Here is a 19616-nt window from a genome sequence, read left to right as displayed (position 1 = left end):
AAACTCACAAACGATAATATCCTGGACTGTGGCGGGGCGGTGCCTCCCAAGGGCTGGCCTGCCCCTGCTCTCTGCAGGCCCCACCAGGGTGCTCACACCTGTTATGGGACAGGCAGCCTTTGCCAGATGCCACTGATGAATCCCGCCAGCAGGGACTGGCTCAAGGTCGCCCAGCAGAGAGTCAGTGGAACAGATAGAGCTGTGAGCCCTTTGTTGCTGGGGACCCTTCTTGTCTCTTTTAAAATGCCCCAGAAGGGAATATTTACAGTAACACTAAACCTATTACCACTTTCTGCCAAGGGCAAAGGCCTGTGTAAAGCCATCCCAAATTATCCTCTGGGCAGAGGCCAGAGTTCATGTGTGCAGGACCATAGGGATATGGCAGGAGGTGAGGAACAGGCAGTGTCCTGTGACCCTGTGACTCAGCCTGTGACTAAGTATAGCAATCTGGACTGGAAGATGCACACAAGCCTTTGATGTGCAGCTTGTGGGACCAGAGGCCAGAGGGGCTGGTGCTGGGACTCCCCACTCCCCTGATAAAACCAGCAGGACAGGCTGTGGTTAGCTAGTTTCTCCTGAGGGCAGCCCTCAGTGGGCGCTTCAAATGTTCCCTTTTCCCCTCCCCACTACCAGAAGCCCTGGGGGCTTTTTCTCTGCTGCTCACTGTGAGACCCAGGTTGTTGTGGGTTCCCCATGCCTCGGTCCCCCAGTTGCCAGTTCATGTTAATGACCCCTGCACTGGCACTCACAATCTCTTTTCAGTAGGTAGCAACTCCCAGAATCTGCCTGCCTGTCTGTACAACTCCAGGGGTCGTAGTTTGCCTGTGACCTGCACCAAGTTGAAGGAGACTTGGTTTCTGTTCATTCAGCTCTTTACTTGGTGGGACGGAATGACAGCTTCCATTCCCCCTCTCACTCATGTCCACAGGAAGGTTTGCACCGTGTGAGGACCCCAAGCATTCACCCAGTGTTGGCTTCATGCCCTCACTGCATCCAGGTTTCTGTTCCTCATTTTGTGCATTCCTCACCATCCAGAAGCAAAGGGTTGCCAGCTACAAACCCACAGGCAAGGAAAGTGAGAAGGCCAGCTGGGTCCTGCAGATCCTGGGGAGAAGGCTGGCTGGCGCCAAAGCCCCCATATTCCAACATCCGCCACTACTACCTGTGCATGATGCTTCCCAGGGAGTCTCTAAGGTCAGCCAAACACACAGCCTGGTCTCAGGGGAGGCCACAGAGCAGGTCCATCTGTGCTGGGTGAAGGCTGAGGTGCCTCCTTTCATAGCAGTGAGGTCCCAACAGCCCCCTGACTGCAGAGTCCAGTTATTGGGAAATATGCTCGAGCAGTGCATTAGAGTTTTATGAATCCAGCGCCTTCTGTCATCCTCATTGAAGTACAAATGCCCCAGGCAGGCTGCCCTCCTTCACAGACCCATTTGTCATGGGAATTGGTAAAAAGAAATCCATCTGATAGCTTGATTGTTCTTCTTTGAGGCAGGAGGAGGGCTGCCACCTGTCTCTGCCATCCCAGGTTTGGCTGGACCCAAGGACATGCAGGTTCTTTGTTGCAGAGCTCTGAGGAGCTCTGAGGAGCACTCAGGGATGCTGGAGTTCAGGAGCGAGAGTTGGAACAGTCAGCATGATGAAGAGGTCGAATCTCCTGAGCCTGAGGTCTTGGGGCAGGGATGGGGCCCATTACACACATATCGCCAGCCTGGCAGTGGGGTGGTGAAGACACTGGAGTTGGATCCATTCTGATTCAACTCTCCCTGGGCTGAGGACTGGACTGCTCTCTACTCTCAGGTCAAAGGTCAAGAAAGAGAAAAGCTTGGTCCATTGCTGAGCAGAACTCACCCAGCCCAAGGAGCAATGGCACAAACTCTAAAATGTGGAGAGAAGGATGGGGGAAGATAGCCTTAGGCCTTCACTTGTCCCCCCATCAGTATGGGGATGGGTGCTCCTGTGTGACTCACTATGGAGGTCAAGCTGGAGCCCCAAGCAAGACACTATGACCCTCTGTCAAAGGGGCTGTGCTTATCCTCAGGTCCTAGGACAGTTCTTACACCCTTTTTCAATAAAGGCATACAATGACAGTTGGCAGAACCAGGGCCAACTGTCCTGAGAGCAGTGGCTTGGCTACTCAAATAGTAAGGGGAGGGATCTGATCCCCCTGTCAGACCAAGTGACTAGATCAGTGCTGGCCACCCCATGGTACACACGCCACACTGGGCTGTTTGCATCATTGAGAGCTCTAAAAGCTTCACCATCATGGACTAGATCAACCTCGTCTTCCAGCAGAGAAACTGAGATCTCTGACAGTTTCTCCTCTAGGTCACCTTGCCCTGAGCCACAAGTTCAGTCCCCACATCCTGGGGGACTAGCCAACCAAGACTGGAAGCTCTCCACAGTACCAGACACACACACTGGTGTCCCCACAGACCAACTCTGGGAAGTGACAGGGAAGCACTCTGGGAAGCAACTGTGTGCTCTCCAGTTCTCACTCACCTGTGCACAAACTCACCTGAGCACCTCCAGTGCCCCAGGTGAGGGGGGTCTGGGGGAAGGGTAGAGCAGAAGCTCCTCTCCAAAGCACTTGTGTCTGAAAACTGCAGGTGACTGCAGAGAGGTGGTTGCACTTGGGTGTTCAGAAGGTTGAAGAACCATGAGCAACGGTGTTATGGCAACCTAGGGGCACTTGCCAGGGAGGTGATATGGCCCAGGAAGGCTTCCTTCAAGAGCTGCCCCCAGGAGCAGGAGCGTAACCTGAGGAGGAGACAAAGGAGGTAACCCCGGAGGAAGCAGCGTGGGGCTGCTACACGGCTGCCTGCAGCGTTGAGAGGAGCAGCTCATTAAGCTTGGACGGAGAGGTCAGGACTGGCAGAAAGTGAGGCTGGGCATGGGGCGGCAGGTAAGGCCAGGGCTGCGGAGCTCAGATGGCTTCCAAGACTGTGGGCAGCACAGGGAACAGTGCTGTTTCTCGTTGGCCCAGGCTCGGTGATCCTCCTCCCCTTGATGCAGTGTGCCTTTGCCAGTCGTATGCCACCCAGAAGCCCCAAAGCTGGAATTGTCATGTGGCCCTGCCCAGGTGCTCAGGCCCAGGAGACTAAGTCCATCTGACTCGTCTGTTTCCCGCCCATCACCCATTGGTCCAGTTGCCAAGATTCCTGCTTCCCTAAAGACATGGGGTGTCCTGGGAGGAAATCTTTTTAGATCCAGGGAAAGGGCACTGTCAAAAGTTAGAACCAGGGCTGGAAATTTAGCTCAGTGGCATAAGCGCCCGCCTAGCAAGTGTGAGGTTGTGAGTTCGATCCCCAGTACCAAAAAAAAAAGTTAGAACCAAAAAACATGTGCCTATTATGGATTGATAAGAATTGGCCACATCAACCAACATTTGTCCCCAGTGATCTTCCCCCCTGGTGCACATCACAACCATCAGGTCTGTTCTCTTCAATACCAATGCCTGGGCCTCCCTAGCTAATGGGTCTTGGGGTGAGGCCTGCACACAGGTATTTCCTAAAGTTCCCTTGATGGTTCTAACAGGCAGCCAAGACTGAGAACGCCTGCCTGCACCAGTCAACTCCAATTCCACTTTTTTTGTGTCTCCACAATTCCCTTCCTGGGGCATCTCTCTCCTCCTCAAGGCCAGTTCCTCTTCTAAGCCCTGGAGGTCATTCTTCCCATCAGCTGGGGCACCAAACTCAGAAGAAAAGGGTGGTAATAATAATTACAATAATAATAGCAGTGGCTATAGTTCCTGAAGTGTTCACTGTTCGCTGGCCAATGGACCACTTCATTTATAAATAATCCTCAGCACCAGCCAGAACTGCAAAGACCATTGCCCTTTCCAGGTACACAAACTGAAGTCCAGGAAGCCTAAGTAAAACCCAAGGTCCCAGCACTACTGGATGCCAAGACCAAGGCCCACACCCTCACCTAGTCCTCACCTCTCATCCTCCTCTTGCTCCTCCCATGTCAGCTTCCACGATCGTGTACCTTCTGATCAGAGGGATCTGTATTCTCAGTGTTAGATCAAGAATGTCTCCCAAAGGCCTCGTGTGTTAGGGACAGGGTTTTTGGAAGACAATCAGAACATGGAGGAAATTAGCAGCGAGTGTGCTGTGAGAAGTGGGACCTGGTTAGAGGAAGGTCACTGTAGCGTGACCTTCCTAGCACCTCCCTTCACGCTCTGTGCTTCCTGGCTGCCATGATGTGAGCAGCTTTCCTCTGCACCAAGCCCTTCCACCATGCTAACCATGGACTAAAACTTCTGAGAATGTAAACTTCTCCTTTAAACTGTGGGCATCAGCCATTGTGTCTCAGTGGCAAGGAAAGTGACCAAGACACTGTAGCTTTTTGTGCCAGCCTCTGCACTGGTTTGCTGGTCCCACAGCAGACACAAGTCACTCCATGTCCTCAGGGTTTCCACAAAGTCTCCCCGGTAGATGGTTGTGGTGGTGAACCCTGGGCTCCCAGAGCTTCAGAATCATCTGTTTACCTGTCCTCACCCTCACCACATGGTGAGCCCTCCAAGCCAACACGTGTGGCTTATTTTTGAAGAAGAATCATCTGACTCTTTGAAAAGAATCATCTGACTCAAATAAAATTTCCCCAAATCCACCAACTTATAAAATGCTCCATTGTATCCAAATGCCTGTCGGATGCTCAAAGCATACAAATGTAGTCATTTGTCCCCACTTGTTCCTCTTTCCTGCTAGGGCTTTGCATCGCGAAGATGACCAGAAAGATGCCTTTCATCTTCTGCCTGGATAGAGGGAGAAGGATCCTGGGGGAGGGGACAGGAAGTAGAGGTGTGGAATAGATACATGGGGCGGAGCATGGGGTAGAGGTGTGAAAAGTGTATGCTTGGGTGTGATGTGTACGAAGTGACACATGTGCTCCTGAGTGATACACATTCAGGCCACGTGTGTGTGTGTGTGTGTGGTACTGAAGCATGGCTGTGCAATGTGGAGGGTCTGTGGGTGACATGATAGGTATTTAATGTGTTATGCATACGGTACATGGTATGTTTGTGGCCCGTGACCTGATAAATGGGATGGAATGACACGTGGTCTGCTGTGCGGTGAGGATGATGTGGCTTTTGTATGGTATGGGGTGGGGGCTGAGGGAAGGGAAGAGAGATCTTCTCCTGCACCCACTCCAGCTTTCTGTTCAGCCTGAGTCTTTGCCCGTGAAGGTGAGACCTGGTATCCCATCTCGAGGGTGACAAGGAAGCCACCACAGAAGAGAACCTCGGGCTCAGGCCCTGCCACCAAGGTAAAGCCAGACTGCCAGTTTTTCTCTGTGACCTCAGATCTCAGCTTTGGGAAGACCAACGAGAAGAGGACAGAGCTCTGGGAATGGGCCGGGGGTGGTGGCCACAACAGCGGCTGTCACCTCGAGCTCACAGTGAGCTCTGCCCCAGGCCTGATGTAACCTTTCTGAAGTCTAACCCACAGAACACTACCATGTTCCTTGTTCTCTGCTCAACGCCACTGAATGACACTCAGATGCATGAACCCTCCAGGACTTTAAAACACCCACCCATTCTCCTGCTTCCTTCTGTTTATTCATTTGGTTTGGTTTTTGAGGCAGATCTGGTTTCAAACTTCTGCTCTTCCTGGCTCAGCTTCTCAAGTGCTGTGTTTATAACCAAGAGCCAGGATGCCCAGATTGTCAGCTTCCTTCTGACCCTGCAGCTGGGGTGACAATAACTCTTGGCCCCCTAAAAAGCTCTCCCTTGGCCTCCTGTCCCTAGATTTCTCCCCTCTCCTGTCCCTAGCTAGCCCCAACCCAGCACTTTAATGTATGGCTAACCTTGGCTTTTCTTCCTACAAGGAAGAACCATTTTTTCATGCGAGGAGGGGGGATGGCAATCTCAAGGTTCTCTGTGTGGCAGGGATATCTGGGATAGCACCACACTAATGATTTGGGGTTCTGCTATACTCAACCTTGGTGCCTATGTGACTTACATGTTCTCCCCAAGACTCTGTTTGCATAGCCATTAAGGCAAAAATTATCATAGTAACTCTGCTTTGTAAGGCTAAATATTCCTGAAGAGCTGTGCTAATGCCTGGGCACAGCGTTAGGAGAGGAGGGGCAGCGTGCTGGCCAGCTGTCCTTCTCACCTTTCTGCCAGTGAGTGCCAGTGCCCACAGTACAGCAGAAAACGGTCCAGCCCTGCCCAACGCCGACATAAGCCACAGAGGGACCCTTGAACTATGGGAAACCAAGTCCAGGATTTCAATACCTTTCCAGCATAGGGTTGGGGGCTGGAGGGAAGGCTGAGAGGGTTTGCAGGTGACATTCCTTCATTACCAAAGACAGAGAAGGGGACACACACACACACACACACACACACATACCTGCTCTTTTCTGGCTCTAGAACCAAACTTCAGGACCGGTTCAACCTTTTCTTACTAGATGTGTGACTTCACATCCAACCCCTCTGCTTCCGGTACTTGTTATGACAAAACAAGTCCTGCTAAAGTTGGTAGTTCTTGTGGTGCTGGGCACAGAATCTGGCACAAACTAGGCAAATGCTTTGCCACTTAGCTACATCCCCAACCCACCACTACTAAGAACAATCGGCGGTTATTCTCCTGAGTTTATCAGGCCCTGCGTGGATGTGCTGACATGAGCCAGGCTTGCATGATCTTGGCTGGACTCCCTCCTACATCTAGAGCCAGCTGCCAGTCTGGCAGGGGGTTGAGTGGTCCGGATGGCCTTGGTCAGCGACCCCTGGCTCAGCTCCACAGGTCTCTCATCCTGCAGAAGCCAGCCCAGGCTCATTCTGGTGGTGGCGTTCAAGTCCAAGAGAGTGATGGAAAGACTCCTGGGCTTCTTAGCCCTGTGCTTCTATGGGGTCAGCTGCTGTTCGCTGGCCTATGGGTCATTTGGCTGAACCTGAAGTCAGCACAGAAGAGGCCTGTACGGTCCAGGGCCACTGACAAGGACATGGGAAGGTGAGTAATTTGGACTCCATCCAACCTATCGTCTCATCCTCTGAGATGTTTCCTTTTTTCTTTACATTGAGGTGCAGTTCATGTAACATGAACTAACTGTTCATTTTAAGTGAACAATTCAGCGGCACTTGGTACCTCCATGGTGTTACACAATCACCACCTGGACCCAGTTCCACAACATCCGAATCACTCTGAAAGAAAGCCCCGCATCACTAAGCACTTGATCTCTTCTCCTCCGCCACCTGCCAGCACCTGGCAAGCAACCACCGGCCTGCTTTCTGTCTCTTTTGGATTTAACCAGCTCTGGATTCTTCCTATAAACAGAATCAGTGACCTTTTGGGTCTGGCTTCTTTGCCTTAATGTTTCTAAGTTTTATCAAAATCATAGCATATATCTGCATTGCACTCTTTCATGGCTGAATAATATTCCAGTGTGTGTGTTCATGCCTCATGCCTCAGTGTATTCAATCATCTGTTCATGGACATTTGGGGTTTCCACCTAGTGACTATTGTGAACAGAGTGGTAATAACACCCATGTACGAGTATACCAGTAGCTGTTTTGAATTCCTTTACATATTTACTCCTCCAATAAAGATTAGAACTGCTTGGTTCTGCAACAGTCCTTATTTTTAACTCTTTGAGGAACTCAGTTTCTTTTTTTTTATTTTATTTATTTATTTTTTGTCTTTTTCCTTTTTATCGGTACCAGGGATCGAACTCACGACTGCCTGCTTGCAAGACAGGCGCTTATGCCACTGAGCTAAATCCCCAGCCCCTAATTTCTTTTATTTTTAAAATGGATGTAACGAAGTTTCTTTGTAGGGCTGCTGGAGGCCTAGAGAAAATGCATGTGAAGTATCCTGCCTAGTATAACCTCAATATACGGCTTATATAACTATCTTTTTGTTCCTTAATCCATAACCATTTATTGAAGCCAGGATCAAGAATTATGTGAGATGCTATATAGATATATGGACATATAAGATATAAAATATCTATAAAACATATGTCTATATTTTATAGACATATAAATATATCCCCAGGGTCTCTTCCAGTGAAGACTTACAATGGTTTCCTCCTTGCTTCTCGCCTGGTGTGTCCTTCACAAACAGAAGACAAAAGGCTCTCTCTCTCCTCCCTCCCGGAACTGATTCCCCAGGAGGCTGCTGGCTTCACTGCTCCCCACCTGAATCGGTTCAGACCACCTATTTCAGATCTGTCGGCTCTTATAAATGTAGCCACACACCCACAAAGTGAGATAAAATGGCAATGTGATTAGTGTGTGTGTGAGTGTGAATGCTTATGTGTCCCTGTCTCATTCCTTTTGTAAAGATTAATACATCAGAGCAAGCACTTAGGAAAGGAAGAATAAAACACACACACACACACACACACACACACACAGCAGCAGCAGCAGCAGCAGCAGCAACAACTGGGTCCAATTCTCTAGACATTCAATAACCAAATGTCACCCACATGGTAAGCAATAAAATAAAAATATATGCTTGGCAGAGGCAATATAAATATGATGTATATTTTGAAGTTGTATAACAGAACAGTCGCATAAAAATAACACCCAGTGGCAAATTCAGGAAAGGAACCTTTTAAAATGTGGCCTTCCTTTGGGGTGCCATTTCTGAAATACTGTAGTGTCTCAAACAGTAAAATGGGCTGGTTTAAATCTAACAGGAGTGTCTAGCATAATGAGGGCACAGGAATTCTCACCAGCATTCCAGCCCAAGGCACCATCCATCTCCCCCACTGTCCCTGCACCCCACTCCTGAGAACCTCCCTCCTCCATCCGCTGGCTCCATTCCCTTTGCCTATCTCCAAAATCCCCGACTTTTCAAAACTCTTTCACAGACATGATTTCATTTGACCTTCACAACTGCCCCTGAGGTGGGAGGCTAAGTACCATTGTCGTGGTCTTATAGATGAGGAAACAGAAGCCGCAGAAATTCTTAAATGTAGGACTAGAAACCCACTTACCTTACCTTTCACCCCAGAAGGAGAACATTTCTTTCCTGCTTTAGAAACTATCATTTTCTTCTACTATGTTCATATACAAAATTCACTGAAAAGACTGTTGTGTTCAGAGCTAGACTTGTGTTCAGAAGTCTCATGTGTTCAGAGGGGAGGCTTCCGGAAGGTGACTGTGTCATGGTTGGCGCCATATGCATCTGTGGATGGATCCATTGATGAATCATGCTAAATGTGTTGTTAGAAGTGGGCCCTGGTTGCAAATGTGTCATTGGGAGTGTAACCTTAGAAGCTCTATCTCCCTCCTTGCTCCTCCCTTCTCTGTTTCCAGCCTGCCATGAGATGAGCACCTTTCCTCAACCACACACTTTCATATCATTTCTGTATTGGAGCCAACTAACCATGGACTGAAACCCCAAAACCATTAGCCAAATTAAACTGCTCCTTCTTTAAATTGTGAGTGTTGGATATTTTGTTTCAGTGACAGGACAAGCTGACCAATACAGATTTCCACACAAAACTAGCAAGCCTTTCTAGCCTGATAAGGATCTAGAGTCCAATATTTGAGAAATATGAAACACTTTTTTGCATCAACCAAACAAAACATAATTAGAAAGATAAATCTGGAGGTATACCATAAACATCAAAATATAGTTTAAAAAGATGTTTGTTTCTTAAAACACATACCTTTTGCAAGTGTTAGTTACTAAGATTTTATCAAGAAAATGGAAGTTGAAAATCTGAGACTTATCTGCCTCCAAATGAGAGCTCTTGGCTTGTAATGTGTATTACTGATATAGAGAAAAGGACAACCAGTTATGAATCCCCAAGCAAGTCCTCGACCTCTCTGAGCTTTAATTTCCCCATGATGGAGAGAAAAGATCTAGATGATCTCTAAGCTGCTATCTAGCTCTGAAATGCTACAATTTTATCTCTAGAACAAAATATTAAATGTCACTCAGGAAAAGTCCTACACTGCTCACTGAGAAGTCAGCAAAAGGTCCCTGATAGAACCTCAACTTCTAATGTTTGCTTGTGCAAAAAAAAAGCCTGTGTTAGGGGCAAGAAGCTGGCACACTGGTTCCATACCAGCCACTAAACTCAAAAAGATGAGAAATAAATATCACTCCAAGTACCATCCTCGCCAATACATGGTGGCTGCCTGGAATTAAGTCTGCATCCAACTCCCAAGGAAAGTGTGGTGAGATTGATTAGTAATGTCTGCCACAGATCTGGGCTGCAGCAGTTGGAAAGGACCTATCTGTCCCTAGAGAGGATGTTCTCTAAGCTTTCTTCCAACTTGACACTGGTCCTCTATGAGTGGCACACAGAAAACTGGGAGATTCGGAGTCACCAATGCACAAGAAACAGAATTTGGTTTGTTCAACTGTTTTTATATTATCCTTGGCTTGGGCTTGAATAATCTGTCCCCTGATACCACTGTATTTCAGAAATTGCTACCTAAGGCAAATTCTCCACTTTTAAACTCATTTCCTGAATCAGTCTTTTTAAGCCCCACATTAAATATTGATCTGCCCTGGAGAGATCTAACTTATTTAGTGGAGACATGTTTGACTCCTCCAGAGCTGTCAAACTCAGAAATGGGGCCATACCCCCTCCTGAAGCAATAATCATTCAAGACGGTGATAGACAAGCTGAGGACATCAGCACCAGTGTCCTGAGTCTCGGGGATGAAGCCTGCCTTCCTTGTCTCCATCAGCCACCTCACCCAGATTGCTCGTGCTTCTCTGAGACCCTTTCCCTTGAGAAAGGAAGTCTGAAGGTCACTGTGTGCAGGGCAGACTCTCAGGGGCTGCCATTACCAAGCTCTGACCGATCTTCTCTTGATTGCTGAGCTGGCCAGGAACTTGAACTCTGGTTATAATCCTCATCACCCATGGGCTGACGCTTGATGATGGCCTGATTGACAGCAGGCTGGTACTGTGCAGTATCTTAAAGAAATCCTGCCATTAAATTTTCTAGTGTGACTCCAGTGAGAGAAGAGACAGACAGAGACAGAGACAAAAAGACAGAAAGAGACAGAAAGAGAGAAGGATAAATAGAAGAAACTTGCCAGCTTACAGGAACTGGAAGATTTGGGGCCCTGACCCCCCCCCCCCACACACACACACTGATCATCTTCTTCCGTCTCCTGTGCTGAGATCACTGATTTCCCCCTCAGGGTTGACCCAGCATAATTCCCCACCACAATCTAGGCTTCCAGGCAGAGGCCAAGTTTCCCTTCTAGGTTTATGCTAATATTTATTTGGAGCCCAGCAAATAAGAATCCCTGAGCTAGGGAATACAGCCTATCTTCCTGGGTTAGGAAACCAAGCTGTAATTTTAAATCCCAGTTAATTATCCTACTATACCTGCATTCTCTGTTAATTCACCCAGTGATACTGTAGAGTAGGGAACATCATTATTCTCAGAGGCATACAGGAAATTAAGGCTCTGAGACTGTAGCCACCAGCCACATATGCCAAATTAAAATTAAACACAAGTTCAAATTCAGTTCCTAAATCCCACTAGCCATGTTTCAAGTGCTCAATAACCACCATGCCTAGTGGTGATCGTATTGACAGCAGAGACATACAGGACATTTTGGTCATGACAGAATGTTCTATTGGACAGTGTCATGAAGGGTAAAGGAGACATTCCTGTGTCACAGAGGCCGAGTTGGTATTAATTTAAATACCAGATTGACCACTGGTCATTCTGCGACCTTTTGAGGATATGGAGAGGAATTCAAAGAGAAGAGAGGAGGTGGGCAAGAGTTCAGCAAAAGGACCTCACTCAGAATGAAGACCTTGGGCTTGCCAGAGACAATAGACTTGAAAAGCTGATGGCTTTGGCTGACATCCCGTCGTCTGACAGTTGTCACCAGCACAATTGAGCACCTGGCCACATTACTCCACTTTATTTCTTCTAGGCTGAGGAGGAGGATTGGGGCCTGTCTGTCTCTGTGGAGGTGCCATCTCCACATCCCCAGCATAAGGAGTCAAGCACACATTCCTGCCATGTGCCAGGCTCTGACTCAGGCACTCTTACATGTATAATCTGAATAATTCCTGCATGGTAAATCATAGCACCACTTCCTTTTTCTATCATGTATCTGAACTTACATCTTATTTTTAAACAGCTTTATGAAAATATAATTAATAAACCACAGATTCAGTTACTCAAAACACATAATTCAGGAATATTTGTCTCTATAGAGATGTCTGTTCTGGACATTTCAAATGCATGGGCTCACACAACACACGGCCTTTGAAAATATTGCTTCTTGGGGGCTGGGGATTTAGCTCAGCGGCATAAGCGCCTGCCTTGCAAGCAGGCGGTCGTGAGTTTGATCCCCAGTACCGATAAAAATGAAAAAAAAAAAAAAAAGAAAATGCTTCTTTCATCTGCATGATGTTCTCGAGGCCCATCCATGCTGTAGCATGTAACCGTATTTTGTTTCTTTTATTGCCCAAGATATTCACTGTGTGCACAGACCACATCTTATCTACTCATCAGTTAATGGACACTTGAATTGTTTCCACTTTTAGGTGATCAGGAACAATGCTGCCATGAACATTTGTGTACAAGGTTTTATGTTTTCATTTCCCGTAGGTATACACCCAGGAGCAGAATTGCTGTGTCTAACTCTATGTTTAAACAGCCACACTGTGTTCTGAAGCACCACCCATATCATTTTACACTGTCCCCAGCAATGACTGAAGATTCCAGTTTCCTCACATCTTTGCCAACACTTATTATTGTTTATCTTTTTGTTATATCCTTATTAGTGGGTGTGAAAGTATCACACTGTGGTTTTTGACTTGCATTTCCCTAAGAATAAGGACACTGAGCATTATGCTGTGTCCTTATAGGCTGTCTATCTTCAAGAAGAAGTGTTTCTTTGGATCCTTTGCCACCTTTTTAATCGAGTTGTTTGTCTTAGTTATTGAGTTATAAAGGTGCCTTCTATATTTTGGATACAGATCCTTCAGCAGACGTATGATTTATAAATATATTATCCAGCTCAGTGGCTGTCTTCTCATTGCCTTCATGATATTGCTTAACACATGTTTTAAATCTTGAAGTTCAATTTATCTGCTTTTTTGTTGATATTGTTGTTATTGGTTAGTTTTGTAAATTTTAAATCTTAAGATTTACTGCTGTATTTTCTTCTAGGGGTCTTATACTTTTAGCTCGTAATCACATCAGTTCTCAATCTCCCACTGCCAATACACTGCCTCAGCTCATGCCTCCTGTACCGTCTCCTGTACAGGGATCATTCTAACCACACACTAAAAAGATCTTTCAGGACCTGTATTTTTCATTCTTATTTTTCTCCTTCTCCCTGTTCCCTTCTAGTTATGGCTACTTTTCTGTCCCATTAATAAATCTCAGTCATTTATGAAGCAAGACTCTTACCCTTTGCCACCACCCCACTCTTTAGTTCTGCATCAGAAAAGTCTATAAATTGGGCTGGTCCTCATAAGGACAAGGAGTAGAAGATGGCAATCTCTCATAACTTAATACCTTTCCTTTTGTTACTATTATACATGCCCCAGTTCAAGAAAGTCTTAAACAAGCCTGGGAAGCTGACTCCATTGATCTCAATTTTCCAATGAAGAAGCCAGGAAGTCTCAAGGTAACAGGGATTGGATAGCCAGGTAAAGGGCCGTCTCTTACATAGAAGCTTGAGATGCTGTGAAGTCAAAATTCTAACTCAGACATCTGGCTGCTGCCTCAGAGATTTGCCAAACAACCCTAAGTCACTCAAAGGCTGCACTGATAAACACCACTCCCACCAGCAGTCACACAGAAGATGCAGCTGCTTCCTACTGAAATCAACAAACATGTCCTGAGCCCCTACTTCTTGCTGGGCCCCAACTGTGAGCCACACTCACCATTTTTTTTGCGGGGGAGACCCTGGATCAAACTCTTGACCTTGCACTTGCCAGGCAGGTGCTTATGCACATTCACTTTCAAAGTAGACAGCAGGAGGAGGACAATAAACAAACTATCCTATGCCTCTGTCACCCTCCAACAGGAGCCACACCTGGTAAATCTGGACCATCTAATTGACACCTCCTACCTGGAAAAGATACTCTGCCTCACTGTTCTTAGCGCTCCCTGGATTTCTAAATGGTTTGGGTGAGTTCTGGAGGCAAATTTCTGTGTGCAGAATGAACCCCACTTCAGATCCAACCTTCACTCTGTAGTTACCCCATGCTGCCCTGTCCATCCATACGTCTCCCCTAGAGCTCTGGCCCTTCTGACCTTGAGCATCAACTAAGTAGAAAAGATAAGACTGACAGCCGGGGTTAGCTGCCTCCCCGAGCCAGCACTCGGTGCCTGTCTTCTCTGAGACTCAGCTGTCATGCCGCTCACTGAAGCATCCCAGCCTGCGCAGACACAGGTCCCGGGGCCCAGGGAGGAACCCTGGCTGCATAGGTCTCAGAAGACAGAGCTGCATGCCCAAGGTCCCAGCGACCCTCTGACTGCTGAGAGTGCTCAGGCAGGGCCAACAGAGCGTCGTCACAGCTCGCAAGAAACCTTTGAGAACTAGGGCTACTGGTGAGGAGGGAACCATCTGTTATTTTGTCTTCTATTTGTCTTAGAATTTCAGAGAAAGTGAGCAGTCAGGCTGCTCAGCTGTATTGTTCACAGCCAGGAGGAGAAGAGTTGGAGCGAGGAACTCCATCTTCCAAAGCAGTCTCTTCTGGGCTCCTTAATCAGGCATGAATTTCCTCTATTTTGCAGGACTGGGTCTCTGCTGGGAGCCATGGCCTAATCAGCCATCCAGCTGTCCCCAGAAGTTTCTCAGAGAAGGGCCTGGCCCTCAAATGCCCTAGCTTCTTGTCCTGCCCTTCTGTGAGTCCCTTGACTCACCTACAGCCTCATCTGGATCTTACCAAGGTGTTTTATGCCGAATGAAAGATGATCAGTCATCCTCGTTCACCCACAATCAAGAGGACTCCTGGCACACAGGACTTTCCATTTCAAAACCAGGACAGTCCCAATTAAACTGGGACAGGTTGGTTGCGCTGGTGGGTGATGACTAACATATGTGGGTAGATGCCTATTTTAAGGACTGAGGTGTTTCAAAGTTTCTCTGGCATCCTTTGAGTGCTTCAAACCTCTGGATTCTGGGGTGAAACTTGCGTACCAGGCAGACGAGGATGGAGCCAGTGCAGGCATGAATCTGTACCACAGCGCTGGCGTCCCTCTGCACCTCTGGTCAGCCCATTTCTGCTGTTCACAGACAGAGAGCCACGTGATAGCCACCCACACTGCACATCTGCACATCTCGGCCCAGCCCTGTCATCTTCCAGAGGACTCTTGTGCTTGGCCTTCAGAATCAATGAAATGAGAAAGGTAAGACAGAGGTAGTAGCAGCAAGGGTCCTTGTCACCTGACAGCCAACTTCACTAATGGAACTTTTGCTCAGTTATGGGTCAGAGAAGTGTCCAGGCCCAGGAGCTGAGTTGTGGCAGTCTTTCCTCTTTGTTCATAATTGGTTGAAGGTGGCCAAGCTACCCAGGTCTGGCCCAAGAAATATCAGAAGAAATCCACTGGGAGGATTTTTGAAGAATTTCTTTTTGATTAAAAAAAAAAAAAAAAAGGTTTACAAAGAAAGATCTCCCTCTTCCTGTTTTGAAATGCTTGAGCAGTGACACACTTTTAGAGCTCCTGAAGCCGTCATGTGGCTATGAAGGTAGGGTACAAGGGGGAGAGAGGCTGAAAGGTATAGACCCAAAGCCTGGTCTTGTTGCATAACTGAATCAGCCATCTAGTTTGAATGCCTAGCTATGTGTGTTTGGCGGGTTCAGGGGGATGAGTCCTCTTTTTAAAAGGCAGTGTAATGGACACCCTGTAGTTAGTGGCCTAAAGCCCTTAATAGAGAGTAAGGCTTCCTGGGGTTCAGTCTCCAGCAGAGAGACAGACAGAGACAAAGAAAAACAAGTCTTCCAAGCCTATAGCATACCAGATCAGGAGAGGACACTCAGACCTTCACCTGGTCTCCAGGTGAGATTATAACCCAACCTGGACAGAGATGCCCCTGAGCTCTCCAAGAGGGACATTCATGAGCTTCCTGCTCTTCCTCCAGCACATTCCTGTCGTCACTCCAGGGTGATGCACCTTTGGCCACCCCCGAAGACCTTCCAACAGCGGGGAACCAGCTCATGGCTCAGAGTTTCTTGTTTTGGTGTAGAGTGGTGGTCAAGAGTGGGCAAGCCCTTGGGACTCATAGGGACTCCTAGGAAAGTTACTTCACCTCTCTGTGCTTCAGTTTCTTCTTGTGCCCTGGGGATGACTGTGCCTAACTCACATGACTGTTGTAGGACCCACCTCTCAATGCAGTTGAGTGCTTCTGACTGTGTTGTGGATGCCGGATCACCCCCTCAGTTTCTGGGACTCACTAGAACTTGAAGAACTAAGAAAAGTTATCATGGTTGCAGTCAGTAACCATGGCAGCCAAAGGATACAGATTAGGACCAGAAAAGGCAAAAAGCATACAGGACAAAGCCCAGGAGAGATCACCTAACTTTTAACTGTCCTTTCCTAGGACAGCCATGTGGACAGCCAGTTTTCCCAGCGAGAATGGGTGACAACACGGGCAAAGACATCAGACAGAGCAGCCTTTCCACAGCCTGGTATGTGGGGTTTATCACACAGGCAAGGAGCACCTCGTGGATGGCTTTAGTTTTTACTCTGCAGCTTCTCCAAAGGTCAGATTGACACAGTGTGACTCAGGGCCCTCACTGTAAACCACAGTGCCAGCCTAAACCACCAGGTATGGACAAAGGCCCCCGGGAAACAAGCGTATTCCTATCAGGCAGTTCATTGTGAAGGCTTAGAGGTATCACTCCGAGTCCCCGAAATGTGCAAGCTTTTCAGAGAGGTTTCACCCCAGACCTCTTGGGGCAGCCCTGTAGGACCCAGTCATGTAATAAGCACCCAATGTCATTTTTGTTTCTTACCCAGGGCCACATTTGACCTCCTGCAAGTTCACCTCCTTTGTCACTAGGGTGACCCTATGGAATCAGACAGCTTGGGTCAAGCCCTCTTCTGCACCGCTGATGGAGCACTTGTATCCCATTCCTCGCTCCTGATGGAGGCATCTGCATTCTCCTTCCCCTTCCCTACACCTCCCCAGGGAGGGGTTGAGAAGGATTAGCACTCTCTTGGCACTCCATCCGTCTCTCCTGAGCTGTCCCTCTGCAGAAAAGTCATTCCACAGTTCCACAGCAGCATCCTCTCAAGAACCTGCAGCTGTCCCCTCTGCCCACAGTGCACCTGGAGACCATAGAAGGTTCAGGCCCAAGGTCTCAGCCACCCTGTGTGACCTACAGGCTCTAAACCACAACCTCATGCAGGTTTATCAGCTGGGAAGGTGATACGCTGTCTCCTCTTGCTGGCACCTACACTTATTCTTCAATTGGTTCCTAACATGAAAAGGGAAAAGGGGTGGCATTTATTAGAGCATCTATGAGAGGAGGAGGAGGAGGTTCAGACAACAAGGATTAGACCGTAGGTCCTGTGCTGGAGTCAGAGACCCGGCTCTGCTCTGGTGCTGGCTCTGGCCTCCAGGCCCTCACTGTTGCTATTTAGAAGACAATCCCTGCTACTTGACAGTATTTAGGGGACCAGAGAAAGGGTATGTGAATCAATGCAACAGAAGGCTAATTGGAAATAAAAGGTATAGTGACAGCAAATGAACCTCCAAATCATCTCTGTGACAATCTCCTTTCTCCAGAAGAACAGATCTATGAGCAGCCTGATGTGTCCCCAAGTCAGGGAGGGGATAGGGGAAGCAGGACAGTGGGGAGCAGCGGGACAGTGCGTGAGCACAGGTAACCCGGACTTGAAGCATGGTTCAGCCACTCACCAGCCCAGAGCTCTTGGGTAGAGGATGTAGCTTCCTGTGGTCAGTGACCCTGCGTAACACAAGAAAACTGCACTCTTCCTGCAAATGTCCATGAGCCAGGTGGGCTGGGGTGCATGCATTGTCACAGATAGCAGCCACAGGGAGCTCTAGGGTAAGAATCCTTGTGCAAGGGGCTGGGGATTTAGCTCAGCGGCATAAGCACCTGCCTTGCAAGCAGGCGGTCGTGAGTTCGATCCCCGGTACCGATAAAAATGAAAAAGACCAAAAAAAAAAAAAAAAAAAAAAAAAGAATCCTTGTGCAACAACAGGGAGCTCTAGGGTCAGAATCCTTATGAGCCCAACAACCTAACTCATCAGCCTGAAGACTAGGGGGAGAGGAGGCTAAGGCAGGCAAAGGCATCGAAGAGAAGCAGGAGACACTAAGGCCAGCATGAAAGCAGGCAGGGAAGCCAAACAGGCAAGGACAAAAATTGCCAAAGTGGAGCGATGTGGGGCCCTTCTAGCCTACCCCTTAACCCTATGTGGACAGGTCCCAGTACCCATTCCCTGAATGACAAATCATGTGAGCTTGGAGTTGCAAAAAGAAGAGCTGTTCAAAGCAATACATTTAAGAATACATACCAAAAACAAAACAAACAAACGAAAACCACTGTATCTTCGAGCAAGGTTACCATCACATACAGGAACCGGTTTGAGGTAAACGTACAGGTTCAATACTAAGGTGCCTTCTTCCTGAGGAGCCCAGATAAATGAAACTTCAACCAGTAAAAACCACAGTGAGGTCTTTTTGCCTCTTGGCAAGGTGTTATTTTGGTAGAAGGAAAGCAATAGAAATGGGGACAGGGAAGCAAGAGAGTAGGGCTTAGGACTTCTTTCCATTTGAAAATATCTTCTACTTGGTTCGCCTAGGGTTCAGTTCTCCTGGCTCTTCCTGGCGGTGCCCAGAGTGTCATAGTCCCGGCTCAGCAGCATGCACTCCAGCCGCCTGCAGTGCTCCCGGAGCTGCTTCTCGCGAGGCAGCAGGAAGGTGAGGACCTTGTTCCGCACGATGCCTCGGTCCTCCTCCTCCCTCAGCCGCTGCTTCACGCGGGCTGCCTGCTCCTCTTGCTGAGCCAGGGTGCCATTCATCTGGCAGAAGGCATCTTCCAGGTAATGGATAGACTTCAATACCTCCTTCTTAAAGTCCTCCAGCTCGCGTTGCACCCCGGCCACCTTCTGCTGCAAGATCTCCAGTTCGGCTGGGGGTGGGAGGCAAGAAGGCCACGACTGGGAGAGAGAAAAGTCTCCAGACTGGAGGCCACTCTCCACCATTTTCTTCCCTTGCAAGGTATTCAGCTTCATGAGAATGGATCCAGTCTGATAGAGAGGCTCCATCCTCTCACTTCCCTGTTGGACAGAGAGAGGGAGCTGAGAGACCCGCCAGGGTCAGTGACTTTTTTTGACTAAGACATAATCATCGGGAGTGAAAGGACCCTACCCATTGTGACATCAAGGCCCCATCAGCCAACCAGGAGAAAAGCCACAGCTCATTTACATATTATAGACTCCTTGCTTGGTTACCTGGAGACAGGTCTGCTCATCTTTCCAAGTTATCTTTTGAAACTTAGACTCTCAAAATCATTGTCCTTCCAGAACCAAAGTTCAAGTGCTCCCCCAAACCCCAAGAAAAACCAAGTTCCAGAACAGGGGAAAAAACTAGCAAAACAAGGTAGTCCAGGCCAGAGTCTCTGACTGTTAAGACTAACAGTTGCCCATCCTGACAAGGGACGGTCTTGGGATGGTGTCTGGG

General features: G+C 48.0%; 1 protein-coding gene across 1 annotated transcript; it reads right to left on the bottom strand.

The window, feature by feature from the left end:
- Positions 1-18615: 18615 nt before the first annotated feature.
- Ccdc182 (coiled-coil domain containing 182) lies at positions 18616-19290 on the bottom strand. Its single transcript, XM_003467014.2, has one exon. It carries the CDS (start codon positions 19199-19201, stop codon positions 18740-18742), a length of 462 nt encoding a protein of 153 aa, XP_003467062.1. The 5' UTR covers positions 19202-19290; the 3' UTR covers positions 18616-18739.
- Positions 19291-19616: the final 326 nt, after the last annotated feature.

Source organism: Cavia porcellus, unplaced genomic scaffold (genome assembly GCF_034190915.1).
Source record: "Cavia porcellus strain 051 isolate PalLab524CR breed Dunkin Hartley unplaced genomic scaffold, mCavPor4.1 scaffold_6, whole genome shotgun sequence".
In the NCBI taxonomy this organism is placed as follows: domain Eukaryota; kingdom Metazoa; phylum Chordata; class Mammalia; order Rodentia; family Caviidae; genus Cavia; species Cavia porcellus.
The sequence above is the reverse complement of the archived record's forward strand: the minus strand, read 5'-3'. Positions and strand labels throughout refer to the sequence as shown.